At 44.6% G+C, this 16,649-nt stretch overlaps 1 protein-coding gene across 1 annotated transcript in view; it reads left to right on the top strand.

Annotated features, from left to right (window-relative positions):
- Positions 1 to 16,440, top strand: part of LOC148537741 (protein kinase C delta type-like) — a 37,105-nt gene extending 20,665 nt beyond the window's left edge. Inside the window, exons 4-9 of the mRNA XM_088460394.1 lie at positions 3,554 to 3,645; positions 5,700 to 5,762; positions 8,346 to 8,484; positions 9,946 to 10,089; positions 12,830 to 12,958; positions 16,279 to 16,440. Coding sequence (XP_088316520.1) covers positions 3,554 to 3,645; positions 5,700 to 5,762; positions 8,346 to 8,484; positions 9,946 to 10,089; positions 12,830 to 12,958; positions 16,279 to 16,440 — 729 coding nt within the window. The remainder of the gene's footprint in view (positions 1 to 3,553; positions 3,646 to 5,699; positions 5,763 to 8,345; positions 8,485 to 9,945; positions 10,090 to 12,829; positions 12,959 to 16,278) is intronic.
- The last annotated feature ends 209 nt before the right edge of the window (positions 16,441 to 16,649 follow it).

Consider the following 16,649-nt stretch of genomic DNA (forward strand, 5'->3'; position numbering starts at 1 on the left):
CTAAATATCCACACATACCATATGTGCTAATATTCTGCTGTGACTTTTCTTTTTAAAAATTAAATCTTATCTAGATGTAAATCACAATGTTATATGCTGGCACCATATATATAATAGACAGGTTCTCAAACTCAGTCCTCAGGACCCCAAACAGTGCATGTTTTCCAGGTCTCCTCACAGAATCACAAGTGAAATAATTAGCTCCATCTATGGTTCTTTTAAATTGTGTCAGTGAGTAATGAATACACCTGTGCACCTGCCGGTTGACCTGGAAAACGTGAACGGTGTGGGGTCCTGAGGACCGAGTTTGAGAACCACTGATAATAATGCATTTCCAAATCTGCATGTATGCTGTATCTACAGCACTTGGTGATAAAGGGATTATTGAAGTGTAACATCTCTCCCATTGGGTGCTGCCTTCTGCATTACATTCATTACAGTAATATCTCCTGCCCCGTCTGTTCCTCCACTGCTGGAACTGGGCTGTTTACTTGATTTAAATATGGCACAGATCTTAGCCGATGGTCATTTAATAATGGGGTTATCTGAGGGGCGGTATTCACTGGGCGAGTACATGGGAGGCATTAGTAGGTCGTGAGGATGGGATATCCTAACCTGGAAATACTGTTAAGCAGAGCTGGATTTAGGGCCTGATTCAGACCCGGATGCTAAGCCGCGAACGCATGCTATAGCCGATAATCACACGTTTGCGCATGCGTATACGTCATTATGCGTATGCGCAAGTCACTCACTGCGCTCAGGAATTGTGCGCTCGTAGTACACAGACTGGATGCTAGTTTGCGTGACAGCGCCGTTTGTGGGGGTGTAGTAGGTATTGCTGCCGGACGCAAGTCCGGCGCTTCAAATCCCGACAGCGGCAGCCCAGCAAGGGTGAAAATCCTGATCGGCCCTAAGGTAAGTATCGCTAACCTAATTCCCCCCCCCAACCCTCCCTTAGGGCTGCCTAACGCAAACCTCCTCTCCCAAGTGCCTAACCCTAATCCCTCCTCTAGGTGCCTAAACCTAACCCCCCCTTCCCCGTCGCCTAAACCTAAGTCCCCTGGTGCCTAACCCTAACCTCCCCCCGGGAGTGCCTAACCCTAACCCCCCCTTCCCCTAGCCTAAACCTAACCTCCCGGGGGGGTGCCTAACCCATAGTCCCCCCCGGGAGCCCTAAACCTAACCCTCTCCTCCCCGCGGCTGTCTGCGCCCGGCATCACTTTGATCGGTATGCCGGGCTTCGGTCTTCCGGCGTCTGGTTAATGACAGGCATCTAGATTTAGACGCCTGTCGTTAGTACCACGCCGGGATTAGAACGTCTGGAAGCCGGCGGTCGGGATTAAGACCGTTGGCTTCCAAACTACATCCCATTTGTGGGTGGTAACAGGGGAAGTTGCTTGTGAACGGGGGAGTGGATGTGCGAAGGCAGGTGTGTCTGGGAATCTAAATGGCGTTTTAGGGGTGTGCATAATTAGCTAAGAAGCGTCATTGTACACGTCACTGTTGTATTTTAGCCAGCACTGATTGCAGTGGTTGCGGTGGGGTAGGGTCTATCTCAGGGTCTATCTCAGGGTCTATCTCATGTGCTGCGTGCAGCTCCGATGGCTCTCGATGTCACCGATTAATCACACACTTCCTGGAGATGATGTGTGTTAAGAAAGAAAGGTGGGCGTCTTTATACTCCGGCGTGCGCTCACTGCTGTGCGCTCACTGCTGTCGCTTTCTGAGACATAGAGGGCGTCCTTAAGCCATTCAGTGCGATCGCGGCATTTGCATATCCAACCCCCTTTTGGCAGCGTGAGAGCGCAGCTTAGCGTCCGGGTCTGAATCAGCTCCTTAGACCTCATGACGCCCTAGGAAAGATACAGGTTTGGAGCCCCCTGCCACGAACAATCCATATCACTATACTATATACATATTCCTTTCATAAACATGTTTATATACACAGTTGGCTTAATGTACATATTTATAACATGATGATATGTATAAAATAAATATATATTTAATGTGATCTAGTGACACCTACTGTAATAACAGTGCAGATATTACAGTAGGTGTTTCTGGAGCAATATCTATCTATCTATCTATCTATCTATCTATCTATCTATCTATCTATCTATCTATCTATCTATCTATCTGTCTGTCTGTCTGTCTGCCTGCCTGTCTGTCTGCCTGCCTGTCTGTCTGTCTATCTGTCTGTCTATCTGTCTGTCTGTCTGTCTGTCTGTCTGTCTATCTATCTTGCTTTAGAAATACCTACTGTAATATATGCACAGTCATTAAAGTAGGTGTCACACATATATATTGTCCCTCCAGTCAGCCCCCGCCGTGTCCTTCCAGTAACAAGCTCCCAAGAATTGAAGAATTTAAACCGTTTCAATTATTTTTCTATTACTAATAAAACTTCTTATAGAAATGGTTTATACTATGCGTGTGAGAGATTGTTTCTTTGTATGAGAGTTCTGGAGACTATATATACATGATACATATGTAGATGGTACCTAGGCACATTATCTAATCTTGCTAAGTGCTTGTCAATTTGGGACTAGATAGATAGATAGATACAGGATAGTTAAATACAAGATACTGTAGATCGATCTAATGCAGGTGCCAGAATCCCGACACCTTTAAGAATCTCGGCACCAGAATTCTGACAGCCAGCATCCCAAAGGCGAAGGTAAGTAGCGGGGTTAGGTTTAGGCACTAGGGGGGGAGGGTTAGGTTTAGTGTGAAGGGGGGGAGGTTAGGTTTAGGCACCAGGGAGGGAAGGTTAGGGGTAGGAGAAGGGTTTAGGATACCTACCGACAGGCCAGTAATGGCAACAAGACTCATGCCTGCCTTTGTACTTGTCAGGGCCAGATTTCAGGGGGCCGCGGGCCTCCTGGGACCTGCCGGGCCCTAGGTGGGTGCCTAGGGGTAAATCCGGCTCTGCTATTAAGAACTAGCTGTCCATAATTTCTTCTTTCATATAGTTACTAATATATTATTATAACACCATCACTGCTGTATAACATTCCCATTTAATCTCTGTAACATATTTCCCCTCTCACCTGTAGTACAGTATTTCTTCCCCATCCCCCCACCTATACAGTAATACATTCCCCTACATATTACTTGTGTCATGTGCTCCGTGGATTGAGGATCAGTGCTATAGATAACAGCTTCTAGTGATAATACAGTTGTGCATTATTCATTATTTCTGTTTAAGATGCATAAGTTACTATTAATCTTTGCATATAGGACAATGTACTACCTATTATAATATTTTGGTATAAAAATAAAAATGTTACTGGTGTTATGTATTAATAACTGGACTGTAATAACATTATAGAACATGTTCCATAAACTGTAATACTTCTTTTTACCCATTGTGTCCCCTGCCCATGACTGTCCATTATATTCCCATGAGGCGAAAATAACCGAAGGACAGTTTTTATAAATGCATAATGTATATAATTTATCTTTACTTATTTATGGTGTAAAGATGACATTCCCCATGTCCTCCTGGCCTCTCTGACATGTATACTGATACTATTGCTTCTACCATACACAGGAGCATTTACTACTCGGCATGGAGTATGCATGTGGCGGAGATTTCCATCGTCTCCTGCAGAGGAAAGGCCGCCTTACCATCCCCAGTGCAAGGTGAGGATATGGGAGAATATCTTGTAGTTGTAACAGAATTGTGCATCTGCTTTTATCAAAGTGGGAAAACACATCACTGGTCACAGCTGGGTATTCTATACATATAATGGTCAGTGACATGAAGGTGGACTTTTACTAAGGGGCAGATTTCGTATGTGGTTTGGAAACCGCCACACATCAGATGTGATTTTCAGATCCAACCCATTGCATTTACTATTCTGTGTTTTGAAACAATTTGCATCCAGATTTGTGGTGGTTTTTAAATGCCTAAATCGCATTAGATTTTACCCCCTTATATTCTGTAAGAGCCCAGCCTGCCCAGCATTGGGCCCTATCCTCTAAGGGGGAACCTGAAAAACTGGTCTTAAAGGTGCAACTAATTATTTTATTTCCCATAGAGACTCTACCAGGGCCGTAGCTAGGGTAGTGCGGCCGGTGCCATCGCACAGGGCACCACAGGTCAGGGGGCTCTGTTTGGGCCTGTCAAATTTCTGTTTACTATCATTCTCACTTGTAGCTTCCTCTTATTTCATCCCCAGCATCTCCTGGCCTCACTTATCTCATCTCTGGCCCTTCCCCGTGAAGCCATGGCCTTTTTTGAGTGTATTACGTCCCTTTGAAAAATGAGGGGGGCGCCGATACTCTTTTGGCACAGGGCACCAAAAAGTCTAGTTACGGCTCTGGACACTACTATTAACTTTATTTATCATGGGGCACTACTCTTTATTAATTACGGGGGCACTACTCTTTATTTTGTTAATTACGGTGGCACTACGCTTTATTTTGTTTATAATAGGGGCATTACTCTATTTTATTTATTGCATTGCTCTTATTTATTTTTATGGGAGTGCTACTCATTAATTATTATAGGGGCTCTCTTTATTTTATATACTATAGTGGTGCTACTTTTTACTTATTACAGGGCACTGCTCTTTTTATATTATGGGGCACAACTATTTACTTTAGTGCAGGGTAATACTTTTTATTTTATTTGTTATGGGACAACATCTGTAGCGCACCAATTGTGCATACTGTTACTTGTAGTTCTACAAGAGTTTCCATTATTTTACAGTATTTTCCTGGCCCCTAATGGCCTGGAGCCCATTGTCCCTGGGCCGATACTCCTAATAATATTTTCTCCATTTTTTTCCCTTTACAGGCAAGATAGCACAAAAGGCCTGTGGTCTAGCTTCTGTCAGAGACACCTTTCTTATTTATGACTAGTGGTGATCGGCTATGTGGTTTGAGCTGATTAAGACAAGCCTAATCTATATCGTTCATATTTCTAATTATTAGGATTATAGTTTAAAATTGGGCAGTTTGGTGTCTGGTTTTGAGTTTAGTTTAACACAGCAAATTAGGATAGAGCTGGGGTAGAACTGAAGTTCTATGAAGGTGATGTTTTCCTGTGTACAGACAAGCTGACCTATCTAATTGAGAGATGAACGCCATTAGATCAGTGATAGAAATTGTTTCCATACTTTGCCTTCCATCCTGATAAATAAAGGAGACTGTTAGAAGAAAATGACTTTGTGAGGATCATCTTACAGGCATCAGTAGCATAATATTCCTTTTAAATAAACTCTTAAGCTGGGTACACACTGAGCGATGTGTACAGAGCCGATATGACAGGCCGACATATCGGATCATGGGTACACATCAGAATGAGGTAATAAAGGATGGAACGATACCTCATTACCTGCAACGTGGTCACTTGCAATATCGTCTGGACGGTGTCGCAAGCGGCCATGGGAGCGTGCATATTGGCCACACACACTGAGTGATGCGGCGATATTTCATTCCGATTCGTCCGGAAACGACATATCATGCTGACATTGCTGCAATGTGTACCTACCGTTATAAGCTGTATAAGCTATATTCAGTATATAGTGAATTGCACCAACATACAGAAACATCATATTAGGCAGTTGATAAATATGAAACAAAAAAATGGGGACATTTGGCAGAAAATGTGGGGACTGTTGGCTGGAAATCATTCATTTATTATTTCAATGTTCCAACAAAGTAACATTAACTTATTTTCTATCCACCAGGTTCTACAGTGCAGAAATTGTATGCGGCATGCAATTCCTCCATGCTAAGGGCATAGTCCATCGGTAATTATAAAGTTACAATTTAGCAATAGTACAATAAAGTTTTATCACTAAAGATTCTAATGTATACAATGTAATATACTTATCATATCTGTTCCCTACTTTCTATGTGCAAGGGTGCCCCGAGGGAAGAGAGAAGTGGGTACTAATTGCCAAGGCCCAGGCTGTTGGAGGGGCCCAGTGGGGATCCAGGTCCAATGCCCTCCCTGCCCCCTCTTACATGTCACTGCCAGCATCCTCTCTCCCCATGGGAGCGATTAAACTGACTATGCCCTTCCCCTTGATCTGCACCTAGCTGAGGGGCGAACTGCACCCCCCTGTGTGGCATGCAGCACCACAATTAATATTTTTTCATAGTTTGTTATAGGGGACATGGCTGCTCCTGCACAATTAGGCCCCTACAGTACTAGGGCCCACCACCACTCTCTATGGCACATATTACCACTTATATCTTACACACTCCCTCCCTTCTGCACAAGTGTTTTATTCATTTAATGTAATTTTCGGTTGAGGAGAGTATTAAAAATTTGTATTCACATTTTCTGTGCTACTAGCAGATCAGTTCTCTGCCAACAACTACGGGAAAACTGGGCAGAGACACTTGGTCTTGGAGGAGCTACCAGCATCTGTGATTACTGACTGATAGTGGTTTCTCTATGTCACAAGACTTGGGCAGTCCGATACAGGATAGGAGACTAAACATTAAATACAGTGCACTAATAGTGTTACATTTCTTTTCCTGCACTAAAGTCCAAACTGATTCAAAACTTCTCTAAGGCATTAGAAAAGAAAATGCTCTGAGCCAACATAAATAGAGGCTGATAGCAGCTCCGAGATGCAGTGACCAAATCTGTGAGTTAGAACAGTATATATTGGCCAGCAAGCAACATAGGCCCTGGCCAAGGGCAGACGATTTGCCAGGTCAGCAGGCTGGCCACTGTGTTATCATCACAACACATTGTTTAATCTTTTTTCACATAAGTGCTAAGGCACACATACCAACACCATTAACATGCATACTTCAGCATTTTATTAATGTATAAAACATGTATATGTTATAGAGATGGGATTTGAGTCCATAGATCTGTTAATGACAATATGTGGCCACAAGGATGGGGAAATAAAGGCTGTACACGGGATGTAGTTAGGATACCGGCGGGCGCTGTCCCGCCCGCCGATATCCTGACAGCCACTTTCCCAACATGGAACTAAAGCTAGGCATCCGAATCCCGACGCCTATCATTAGCCCCACTACTATCCTGACACCCGGCTTACCGTGCAAAGGTAAGCCGAGTGTCTTAGCATGTAGCCACAGTGGCGGAGGGTTAGCGTTAGGGACCCCTGGGGGACTTAGGGTTAGGCACCCCCTCGGGAGGGTTAGGGTAGGGAAATTGGGGTTTAGGGTTAGACACCTCTAGGGGGCATAGGGCTAGGCACCCCCCAGGAGGGATAGGTTTAGAGTGCGGGGAGGGGAGGGGTTAGGTTTAGGCACTAACTATAGGAGGTTAGGGTTAGGCACTAAGGGGGGAGGTTAGGGTTAGGCACTAAGGGGGGAGGTTATGGTTAGGCACTAAGAGGGTAGGTTAGGGTTAGGCACCACTAGGGGGGATAGGCCTAGGCACCCCCCAGGAGGGTTAGGTTCAGTGCGGGGAGGAGCGGTTAGGTTTATGCACTAACCGGGGGAGATTAGGGTTAGGCACTAAGGGGGGAGGTTAGGTTTAGGCACCACTAGGGGGGGTAGGGCAAGACACCCCCCAGGAGGGTTAGGTTTAGAGTACGGGGCGGGGGGGTTGGGTTTAGGCACTAAAGGGGGGAGGTTAGGGTTAGGCACCTCTAAGGGAGGGTTAGGGTTAGGGAGCGGAGAGGGGAGAGGTTGCCGCTGTTGGTATTTGATCCGGCGGCTAAACAACCGCCGGCATAACGTACTGATTCCCTGTACACTAGTAACATGACAGGCCCTGCACAGGGTCCCAGTACTGGCATATTATGTGGGGTCACTGTTTAGGGATAATGTACTGGGAACACTTCTGGTATAATGTGTGGGGACACTACTGAGTTAATGTATAGGAGTAGGAACAATAATGATGGGAATAGTAAATTGGGCTTGCTGAGGGCATGGCAGAGGCATGCTACTAAATTTGTGCCAAAAACAGCTTTTGCCACCTCTGCTTGCAGCAATAAATGGAATCCTGTGCAGGGCACAAAGGCTCTGTAACCCCATCACTGCTGAGCATAGTTTGGTACTCTTTGGGCTGCTTATATTAAAATGTTAATATCAGTAATTATTCATGCAGTACCCACACAAATTAGCATTGCAAATGTTAATGGTCTAAGTAGGGCTCTACTTATTATTAACATTGAATGCTGCTGAACACATACCAATGTACATGAAATAGTGGGATCATATGGACACTAACCTAACACTGAATACAATAGGAGCTGACACTCTAGTCCTTGCTTCTAACCATAAATTCAAAATTACAGATATTTAAAAAATTCACATATATATAATATAATTTTATGTACCAAAATAAATCATGTTTGTATGAAAGCATAGTGCATACAAAGATTTTATTTTCTTCACAGAGACCTCAAGCCAGAGAACATCTTAGTGGCTGAAACGGGCAATATCAAGATCGCCGACTTCGGTCTCGCTATTGAGAACATGCACGGAGACCGGAGAGCCACTGGCTGTGTTGGGACACGTGGCTACATTGCTCCTGAGGTGAGGTGCACATGGGTTTCCTACTGGTTACTCATGTACAGTAACTACACACGTTGGGCCTGATTCTAATGCTGGGCACACACTTTTCAACATATTGTTGTGTACAATCAATGAACGATATATCGCGAGTGCATCGGCAGGTGTATACACCCGATATGACTCTGGCCAATATAATTCACAGACATATTAGCTTGGCCCAGCAGCCGACAGCCCATTCACTTGCTGCAAGGACCGCTAACACTGACATCTCAACTGGATGGGCAAATTTAAACGCCCGCCTAATTGTAATGGCAGCTCAGATATGTTGAGCGGTTGATTGGTAAATGTGTATAGGCTACCAATGAGCAGCTCTGATATACCCGGCATAAGTTACATATAACCCTGTATGTGGCCACATCTAGCCAAACTTAGCAAACTGGGAATACTCTGTAGTACACAAATACATCTTTGCTTATTTCTAAGAGGACCTTCTTATGTGAGTATCATGGGAGTCATGCATATGCCTGAGCAACACCTATGTTAGACCGATCTGTTCTTCCAAGCATAGGGTACAGTAGGTGTAAGTGGCAGCCACTGAGAGGGGAGCAAGTGTGGCCATAGAGAGCAGAGAAACCGGGGACAGGCTGGTGGCAGGGGAGCTCAGGGAGAGGAGACACCAGGGGGAGAGGAGGGAGGACGAGACTGTGGGCTGGGGAGACACAGGGCAGAAGCAGCCGGCTGGGAGCGGAGAAGGCATAGATTAAAGGGAAAAGTATCACTGAACTGACTCCAGAAAAAAAGGGGCTTTTTGGAAGTGATACTATTGTTGAGGAGACTTGATGAATGCCTCCAAAACATTTTTTAAACTTGCAGTGAGTTTAAAACATAATTATCACTAGTGATAATTATGTAATGATGAATAAGCCCCTTATTGTTTATTACAAAACATAAAATTAAGATATAAGATACAACATTGGCTGTAGCAATGGTGCTGGTTACATATTTTGAGCGGGTGGGAGGGGTATTTTTATTTATTTAGCTTTTTAGCATGATAATCATCATGAAGTGATTTACAATGTTAGGTCTTGTGATGTCATTAAATAAATGGTAAGAAATGGTAAGCAAGGTAGGAGACCAAGACAGCAACTATTATTATATTCCCTAATAATCCAGGTCAGGGAAATGTCAGAGATTCACAACTAATAATGAAATAAAGTCCATAATAATTATTGTAATACTAAGGTAATATACATGCAGTCTTCCCCAGGAAACATAGCACATGCCAATATGATTACAAGACTGCACAAATCCACACATCAGTGTCCTGAATTGGCACATTACATTGTATTATGATTCTACTTTTGTGTGTTCTGTCTCCACATAAACACATATTATACAGAGCGATGGACTTGGTCAATTAAAAAAAGATAAAATGAAAAAATGATTGCTAAAGCCTGATAATGAATATCTCTCTTCTGGTAGGTGCGTTCTGGTGAGGAGTATAATGCCAGTGCTGACTGGTTTTCATTTGGAGTTATTTTAACTCAAATGATTACTGGAAGTCTTACATACAATCCCAAAAGACTTTCTGCATCGGACACTGCAGTCAAAGACATCATTGAACAGGTAAATAAGATTACATTTATACATTATTACTGTCAATGATGTGATTTTAATGGCTATAGACTTTATATGATGTTGCACACAGCAAGAGGGAAATGATAGATACACATCTATATAATAAGCAAGAAAGTGTGTGTGTTTTTCCTTTATGCACAGCCAGAGTTTTATACCTAGCTCCACCAAAAGTTATCATGGTGGTGTAGTTTGACCAGGATTAAGTTCTTTTCCTAGGTTTGAACTTCGTCAGGGCCACACACTGTCACACAATCCCATAAAACTGGGACATTCTTAAATTACACAGGTTCTGGAGCTGAGGGTCTGGCTTCATATGCACACACTGTCACAGTGCCTGGCTTATGAGCAGCTCTGCACTCCATAAATTCAGACTGTGGCAGATAGCATAATCAATCCACAATCTTTGATCCTGTCAAAGCTTAGTATACGGAGATTATAAACAGCAGTGGAGATTGATTACAGCCACATAGTGCCACTGTGAGTGAGCCCCCTTCTGCCCGGGAATGGGACTCCAGTCTCTGCATTTCTCGCTGACAGCAGCACTGCTAGACATGGTCTTCAATGTTGGTTTGCACAGTGATTTCAAGGGGTAATTCAGTTGCGGATGCAGTGACAGGGATCATGCAGATTTCCTGAATTTCGGGAATCTGCACATGACCCTAACCTATACTACGAATGTGTAGTGTGGTTCGCAATCCCAAAGCAGTCCAGCAATAATGATTGCGGGGAGTGGCCAGTGACAAAATGGCGGCAAGTCGCTTAGGGGAGTGGAAAGGCCAGGATCTCAGTCAGCTGACAGAGATTTCCTGGCCTCTTACTCATCTGTGGTGGCCGGCTTGCATGATTCCATGGTCACTCAGCCGGCTAAAGGGATTGCAGATGATTCAATGCTGTGTCCTTGGATGCAGCTCGGATCAGTAATGCATGCAGGAGGCATAACACCTCCTGCTGCATTACCATCTTACAGCTATTGCAGCTGCTAACATGGTAACTGCAGTAATGTTTCTTACATAGCCCAATAAATATATTTCTAGTGATCACAGGTGAGGTCATAGAAAAGCTCTGGCAATGACTACTTGGCCTAGTACACTATCATGCTGCTTATAATTCATATGCTTTGTTTAATAAGAAGTATAGAAATAATACTCTCATTTCCAAAAAAACCTGAGTACCAGGAGTGGTGTAAGAGAGGAGGGGCCCATGTGCTTACTCCGTATGGCTCCTCCCCTCTCTCTCCGGCACATTTGCAGAGTAGTCTCTGGGACTGTGCCAATGTCTAATGTACATATGCAGGACTCCAGGAACACAGTGATGGTGCCATATTCCCAGTGATTTCTCTACTGCACATGTGCAGATCTTGCAGCTGCACCTTTTTCCCAGTGATTTCTGCGAGGCCAATGCCAGAACGGGTAGTATACTGTATGGGTGCAGAGTGTGCGATGTGAGGCTCCCTGGGGCCATACTGACCTCCCACTGTTACACCCAGGGGCCAGTGCTCACTGTACACCCTGCACCCATTATAGAAACACCCATACTGACCACCCATTGTTACACCCAGGGGCCAGTACTCACTATACACCCTGCACCCATTATAGAAACACCCATACTGACCACCCATTGATACACCCAGGGTCCAGTGCTCACTGTACACCCTGCACCCATTATAGAAACACCCATACTGACCTCCCATTGTTACACCCAGGGGCCAGTGCTTACTGTACACCCTGCACCCATTATAGAAACACCCATGCTGACCACCCATTGTTACACCCAGGGGCCAGTGCTCGCTGTACACCCTGCACCCATTATAGAAACACCCATACTGACCACCCATTGTTACACCCAGGGGCCAGTGCTCGCTGTACACCCTGCACCCATTATAGAAACACCCATGCTGACCACCCATTGTTACACCCAGGGGCCAGTGCTCGCTGTACACCCTGCACCCATAATAGAAACACCCATACTGACCACCCATTGTTACAACCAGGGGCCAGTGCTCGCTGTACACCCTGCACCCATTATAGAAACACCCATACTGACCACCCATTGTTACACCCAGGGGCCAGTGCTCACTGTACACCCTGCACCCATTATAGAAACACTCATACTGACCACCCATTGTTACACCCAGGGGCCAGTGCTCACTGTACACCCTGCACCCATAATAGAAACACCCATACTGACCACCCATTGTTACACCCAGGGGCCAGTACTCACTGTACACCCTGCACCCATTATAGAAACACCCATACTGACCTCCCATTGTTACACCCAGGGGCCAGTGCTCACTGTACACCCTGCACCCATTATAGAAACACCCATACTGACCTCCCATTGTTACACCCAGGGGCCAGTGCTCACTGTACACCCTGCACCCATTATAGAAACACCCATACTGACCACCCATTGTTACACCCAGGGGCCAGTGCTCACTGTACACCCTGCACCCATTATAGAAACACCCATACTGACCTCCCATTGTTACACAGATAAATCAAAATTAGGAGCAAAATGAGAAGAAATGGCTTGGTGGGTAGATGTTCTTGGAATGGGGAATGATATTGGGAAACATACTACATACCCCAGATAGAATCTCAGTATAACATGCTGTGGCCATGGACAAATCACTTTATATTCCTCTATGCCGGGCAGTAGAAATGTTTCTCAATTATTGTATTGAGCTACCGTGCTGTATAACTCATTAAATGCAAATCATTTTTTTCAGCTCCTCCATAAAGAACCAGCCAGACGACTCGGAGTTAATGGTAACATACGCCACCATCCCTTCTATCAGCCAATCGACTGGGTCGCCATTGAAGCCCTTAGCACCGCACCCCCATACATACCTGCACCAGTAAGTATAGCACAGAAGTTCCATGAACTACTGGACAACCTGTCACTAAATGCTGGTCAGCAGATAATGCATACGTGTCAGACACATGGAGCTAAGGAGATGTGCACATGTGCATGTATGGTCCAGCAGTCACTCAACCTATTATTGACATTTATTATTATTGTTTATTGGTTGGATACGGGATCCCGGTGGTCAGCACGCCGGTGGTCAGAATACCGACCCAATTATATGTGTCCTAACCCTAGCCCACCTTTCCCACAGCCTAACCCTAACCCTCCACCCCACAGCCTAACCCTAACCCCCCCTGCCACACCCTAACCCTAACCCTCCACCCCGCAGCCTAACCCTAACCCTGCCCCCCAAAGCCTAGCTCTAACACACCCCCCCACAGCCTAACCCGAACCCTCCCCACCACAGCCTAACCCTAACCCTGCCCCCCGCAGCCTAACCCTAACCCTGCTTCCCGTAGCTTAACCCTAACCCTTCCTCTCACACAGCCTAACCCAAACCCACCCCCTAAAGTCTATCCCTAACACTAAACCTTACTGTACTATATATACTATATACTATACTTTTGTATGTGGACACAAAAGGGACTCCCCAGTCTGTGCATCCCCTTTAATCCGACTCTGCAACACACACACTTGGGTACATTTTTGTCAGTGGTCAGTTATCCTGCCAGTGTGTTTTTGGAGTATGGGAGGTACCCGGGGTACCTTGAGAAAACCCACTCAAATACTGGAGTTAATGCAAACGCCACACAAATGGGGCCTTGCTTGAGAATTCAGCTCATGACCCCAGCACTGTGAGGCGTCAATGCTGACCAATGTGCCACTGGGCTGTCCTCTTTGTGACAAAATCATGTCTGCTTTTACAAAACTATAAATTAAAAATAAGATATTTTTGTGGTCAGGTCTACATAAATATGTCTGACAAGTCACATATATATATGAGTTTTCTTTCTGCCAGGGGACACTGGTATGCATGTGCCATAGGGGTTTCTAGGGCTATTTGTGCATGCTCAGTACCAAATAATCACTCAACTGTGCAAACATTGACACTGCGTCCACCTCTGACTCAAACCTCCTGTCCTGTATACTTCTAGAATCACGGGCTTGTTATGGAGTGTCACAGGGGTGTTATGGATAGTCACAGGTGTGTTATGGAGAATCACGGGCTTGTTATGGAGTGTCACAGGGGTGTTATGGAAAGTCACAGGTGTGTTATGGAGAGTCTCACGGGTGTTATGGAGTGTCACAGGCATGTTATGGAGTGTCATAGGTGTGTTATGGAGTGTCACAGGTGTGTTATGGAGAGTCACAGGGGTGTTATGGATAGTCACAGGTGTGTTATGGATAGTCACAGGTGTGTTATGGAGTGTCACAGGGGTGTTATGGAGAGTCACAGGGGTGTTATGGATAGTCACAGGGGTGTTATGGATAGTCACAGGTGTGTTATGGAGTGTCACAGATGTGTTATGGAGTGTCACAGATGTGTTTTGGAGTGTCACAGGCATGTTATGGAGAATCACAGGCGTGTTATGGAGAATCACGGGCTTGTTATGGAGTGTCACGGGGTGTTATGGAGAGTCACAGGTGTGTTATGGATAGTCACAAGTGTGTTATGGAGTCACAGGTGTGTTATGGAGTGTATAGAGCATGTCAGTGAACAAAGCTGCATTCTCAAAACTAGATCCACAACCATAGATGCCATGTTTTGGAGATGTTTAGAAGGAAACACTGTGCCTGCCATAGGCTGTCATTTTGATATTATAAGTGATGGTGCGTTGATGGTGGAATGTACTCCTGGCACAAGCATGGAAAGTGGGCATCTCAGAGCTTGTAGAGTCCTGTCATACCGGGATTCCGGCGGTCAGAATGCCAGTTCTGGAATCCCAACACCTGTCAACATCCCAAAGTTAAGTAGTGGGGTTAAGGGAAGGGATAGGATTAGGAGTTATGGTTAGGCACTAGGAGGAGGGTTAGGCACTAAGGGGGAGGGGGAGGTTTAGGGTGCAGGGAGGGGGGTTAGGTTTAGGCATAGGGGGCAGGTTAGGCACTAGGGGGTAGGTTTAGACACTGGGGGCATTTAAAATGTGGTTGAAGTGTGATATTTGCATTGCAAATTAAGAAAATATCACAGGGATTTATCAAAAATCCCTTGTAGGGCCCGAGCCTGGGATAAAGCTCTGTTCCTGCGAATCCCGTCCGCAGTCTTCTCATTGTATTTTTCACAAAAAATACAGTGAGAAGGTGCCAGCACATACGCCGACAGGCTCACCATACCACCCCGTGTGACCACGATTCCCCCTGCCTGTTAGAGCAGAGCAGGAGTCGGGTAACCAGGGGAAACCCTGGATAACGCCATCTCCAGGTATTTTTTCACAATTTATCTTTAGTAACTCAATACAATTATGGGAAATGTGATTTGCTTGCTAAAAATATATGATAATTAGGGTTTGGAAAAAATAATGTTAATAAATAGAGCCCTCAGAGTTATAATCTAGCACTGTGGTAAAGGGGTGGACATGGTACATTTCTTGCTGACCTAAGGGGCCATTTCTGCTGTATAAAAAGATGTGACCATTGCACCAGCTGATGGTCTTTGGGTCTCATCCTACACTGTTATTGGGGCTCCTCTTAGCCTTCATATGGCACATCAGTGGAGAAAGGCATTCGTAGCGTCCCTAACACACGGCACCATACATAATACAGTATTATAGGAGGGAAACTGTAATTATTTATTTTAATATTGGGTGTAAATAAAGTGGTTGGAAGTTGGATTTTAAAGCTTAGCTTACTCTTTTCCATAGTTATCCTCTGGAAATTCATTCTCCTCTATAAACATCAAGGTGCACTTCTAGGGTACATAGACTTCTCCTGAGTGCATAAAGTATGCCAACACCTTTAGTTACACCAGAGCAATCTCACATCTAATACAATACAGTTATATATGGTCTGAGTGACAGTTCTTTGTGCAACATTTATGCCACTTCCTTTAGCTTTATATAAACATCTCGGGGTATATTTACTAAAGTGCAGGTTTTTAGAAGTGGAGATGTTGCCCATAGCAACCAATCCGATTCCACATTTATCTAGCATCTTTTAGAAGATAATATCTAGATACTGATTGGTTGCTATGGGCAACAACTCCACTTCTAAAACCTGCACCTTAGTAAATGTACCTCCTTGTAAGTACATAATATGTAAACTATTGTACAAAACCTCTACAAAAGGGAGTGTTGTAAATACCTCTTTTTCTACCTTACAAATAAAAGATGCAATAGTCATTGGTATAAACGTTATTTCTTCTTTCTGTAGCCAACCGTTCCACCGCCTGCCTCCAAAACTAAACATCTGGAAAGAATGGAGGCAGCAGAAGCCCGTAAACTGCCTCTTACAGCCGAGGAGCAGGAAGAATTTGCAGGGTTCTCATTCGTCACCTCCACCTGGAGAACCCTGCCAAAGCCACCCGGCCTGTAAGAACATAGAGCTGAGGCTTCAGCACTGCTGGGTTGCCAGAATGGGAACCTCTGCATGTATGTACATTATATATTTAATATTTTTTAAACATGTTTGATTGAAAATGTTAATATTAAACCAGGGAAGGATGAAGAAAGAAAAAGGGAGATAGAGCTGGGCATAATAGTAATTTGAGGATCAATAATAATCAGTTTTCATATTGGACAATA

Source organism: Taudactylus pleione, unplaced genomic scaffold (assembly GCF_031769625.1).
Source record: "Taudactylus pleione unplaced genomic scaffold, aTauple2 ptg000044l, whole genome shotgun sequence".
NCBI classification, from domain to species: domain Eukaryota; kingdom Metazoa; phylum Chordata; class Amphibia; order Anura; family Myobatrachidae; genus Taudactylus; species Taudactylus pleione.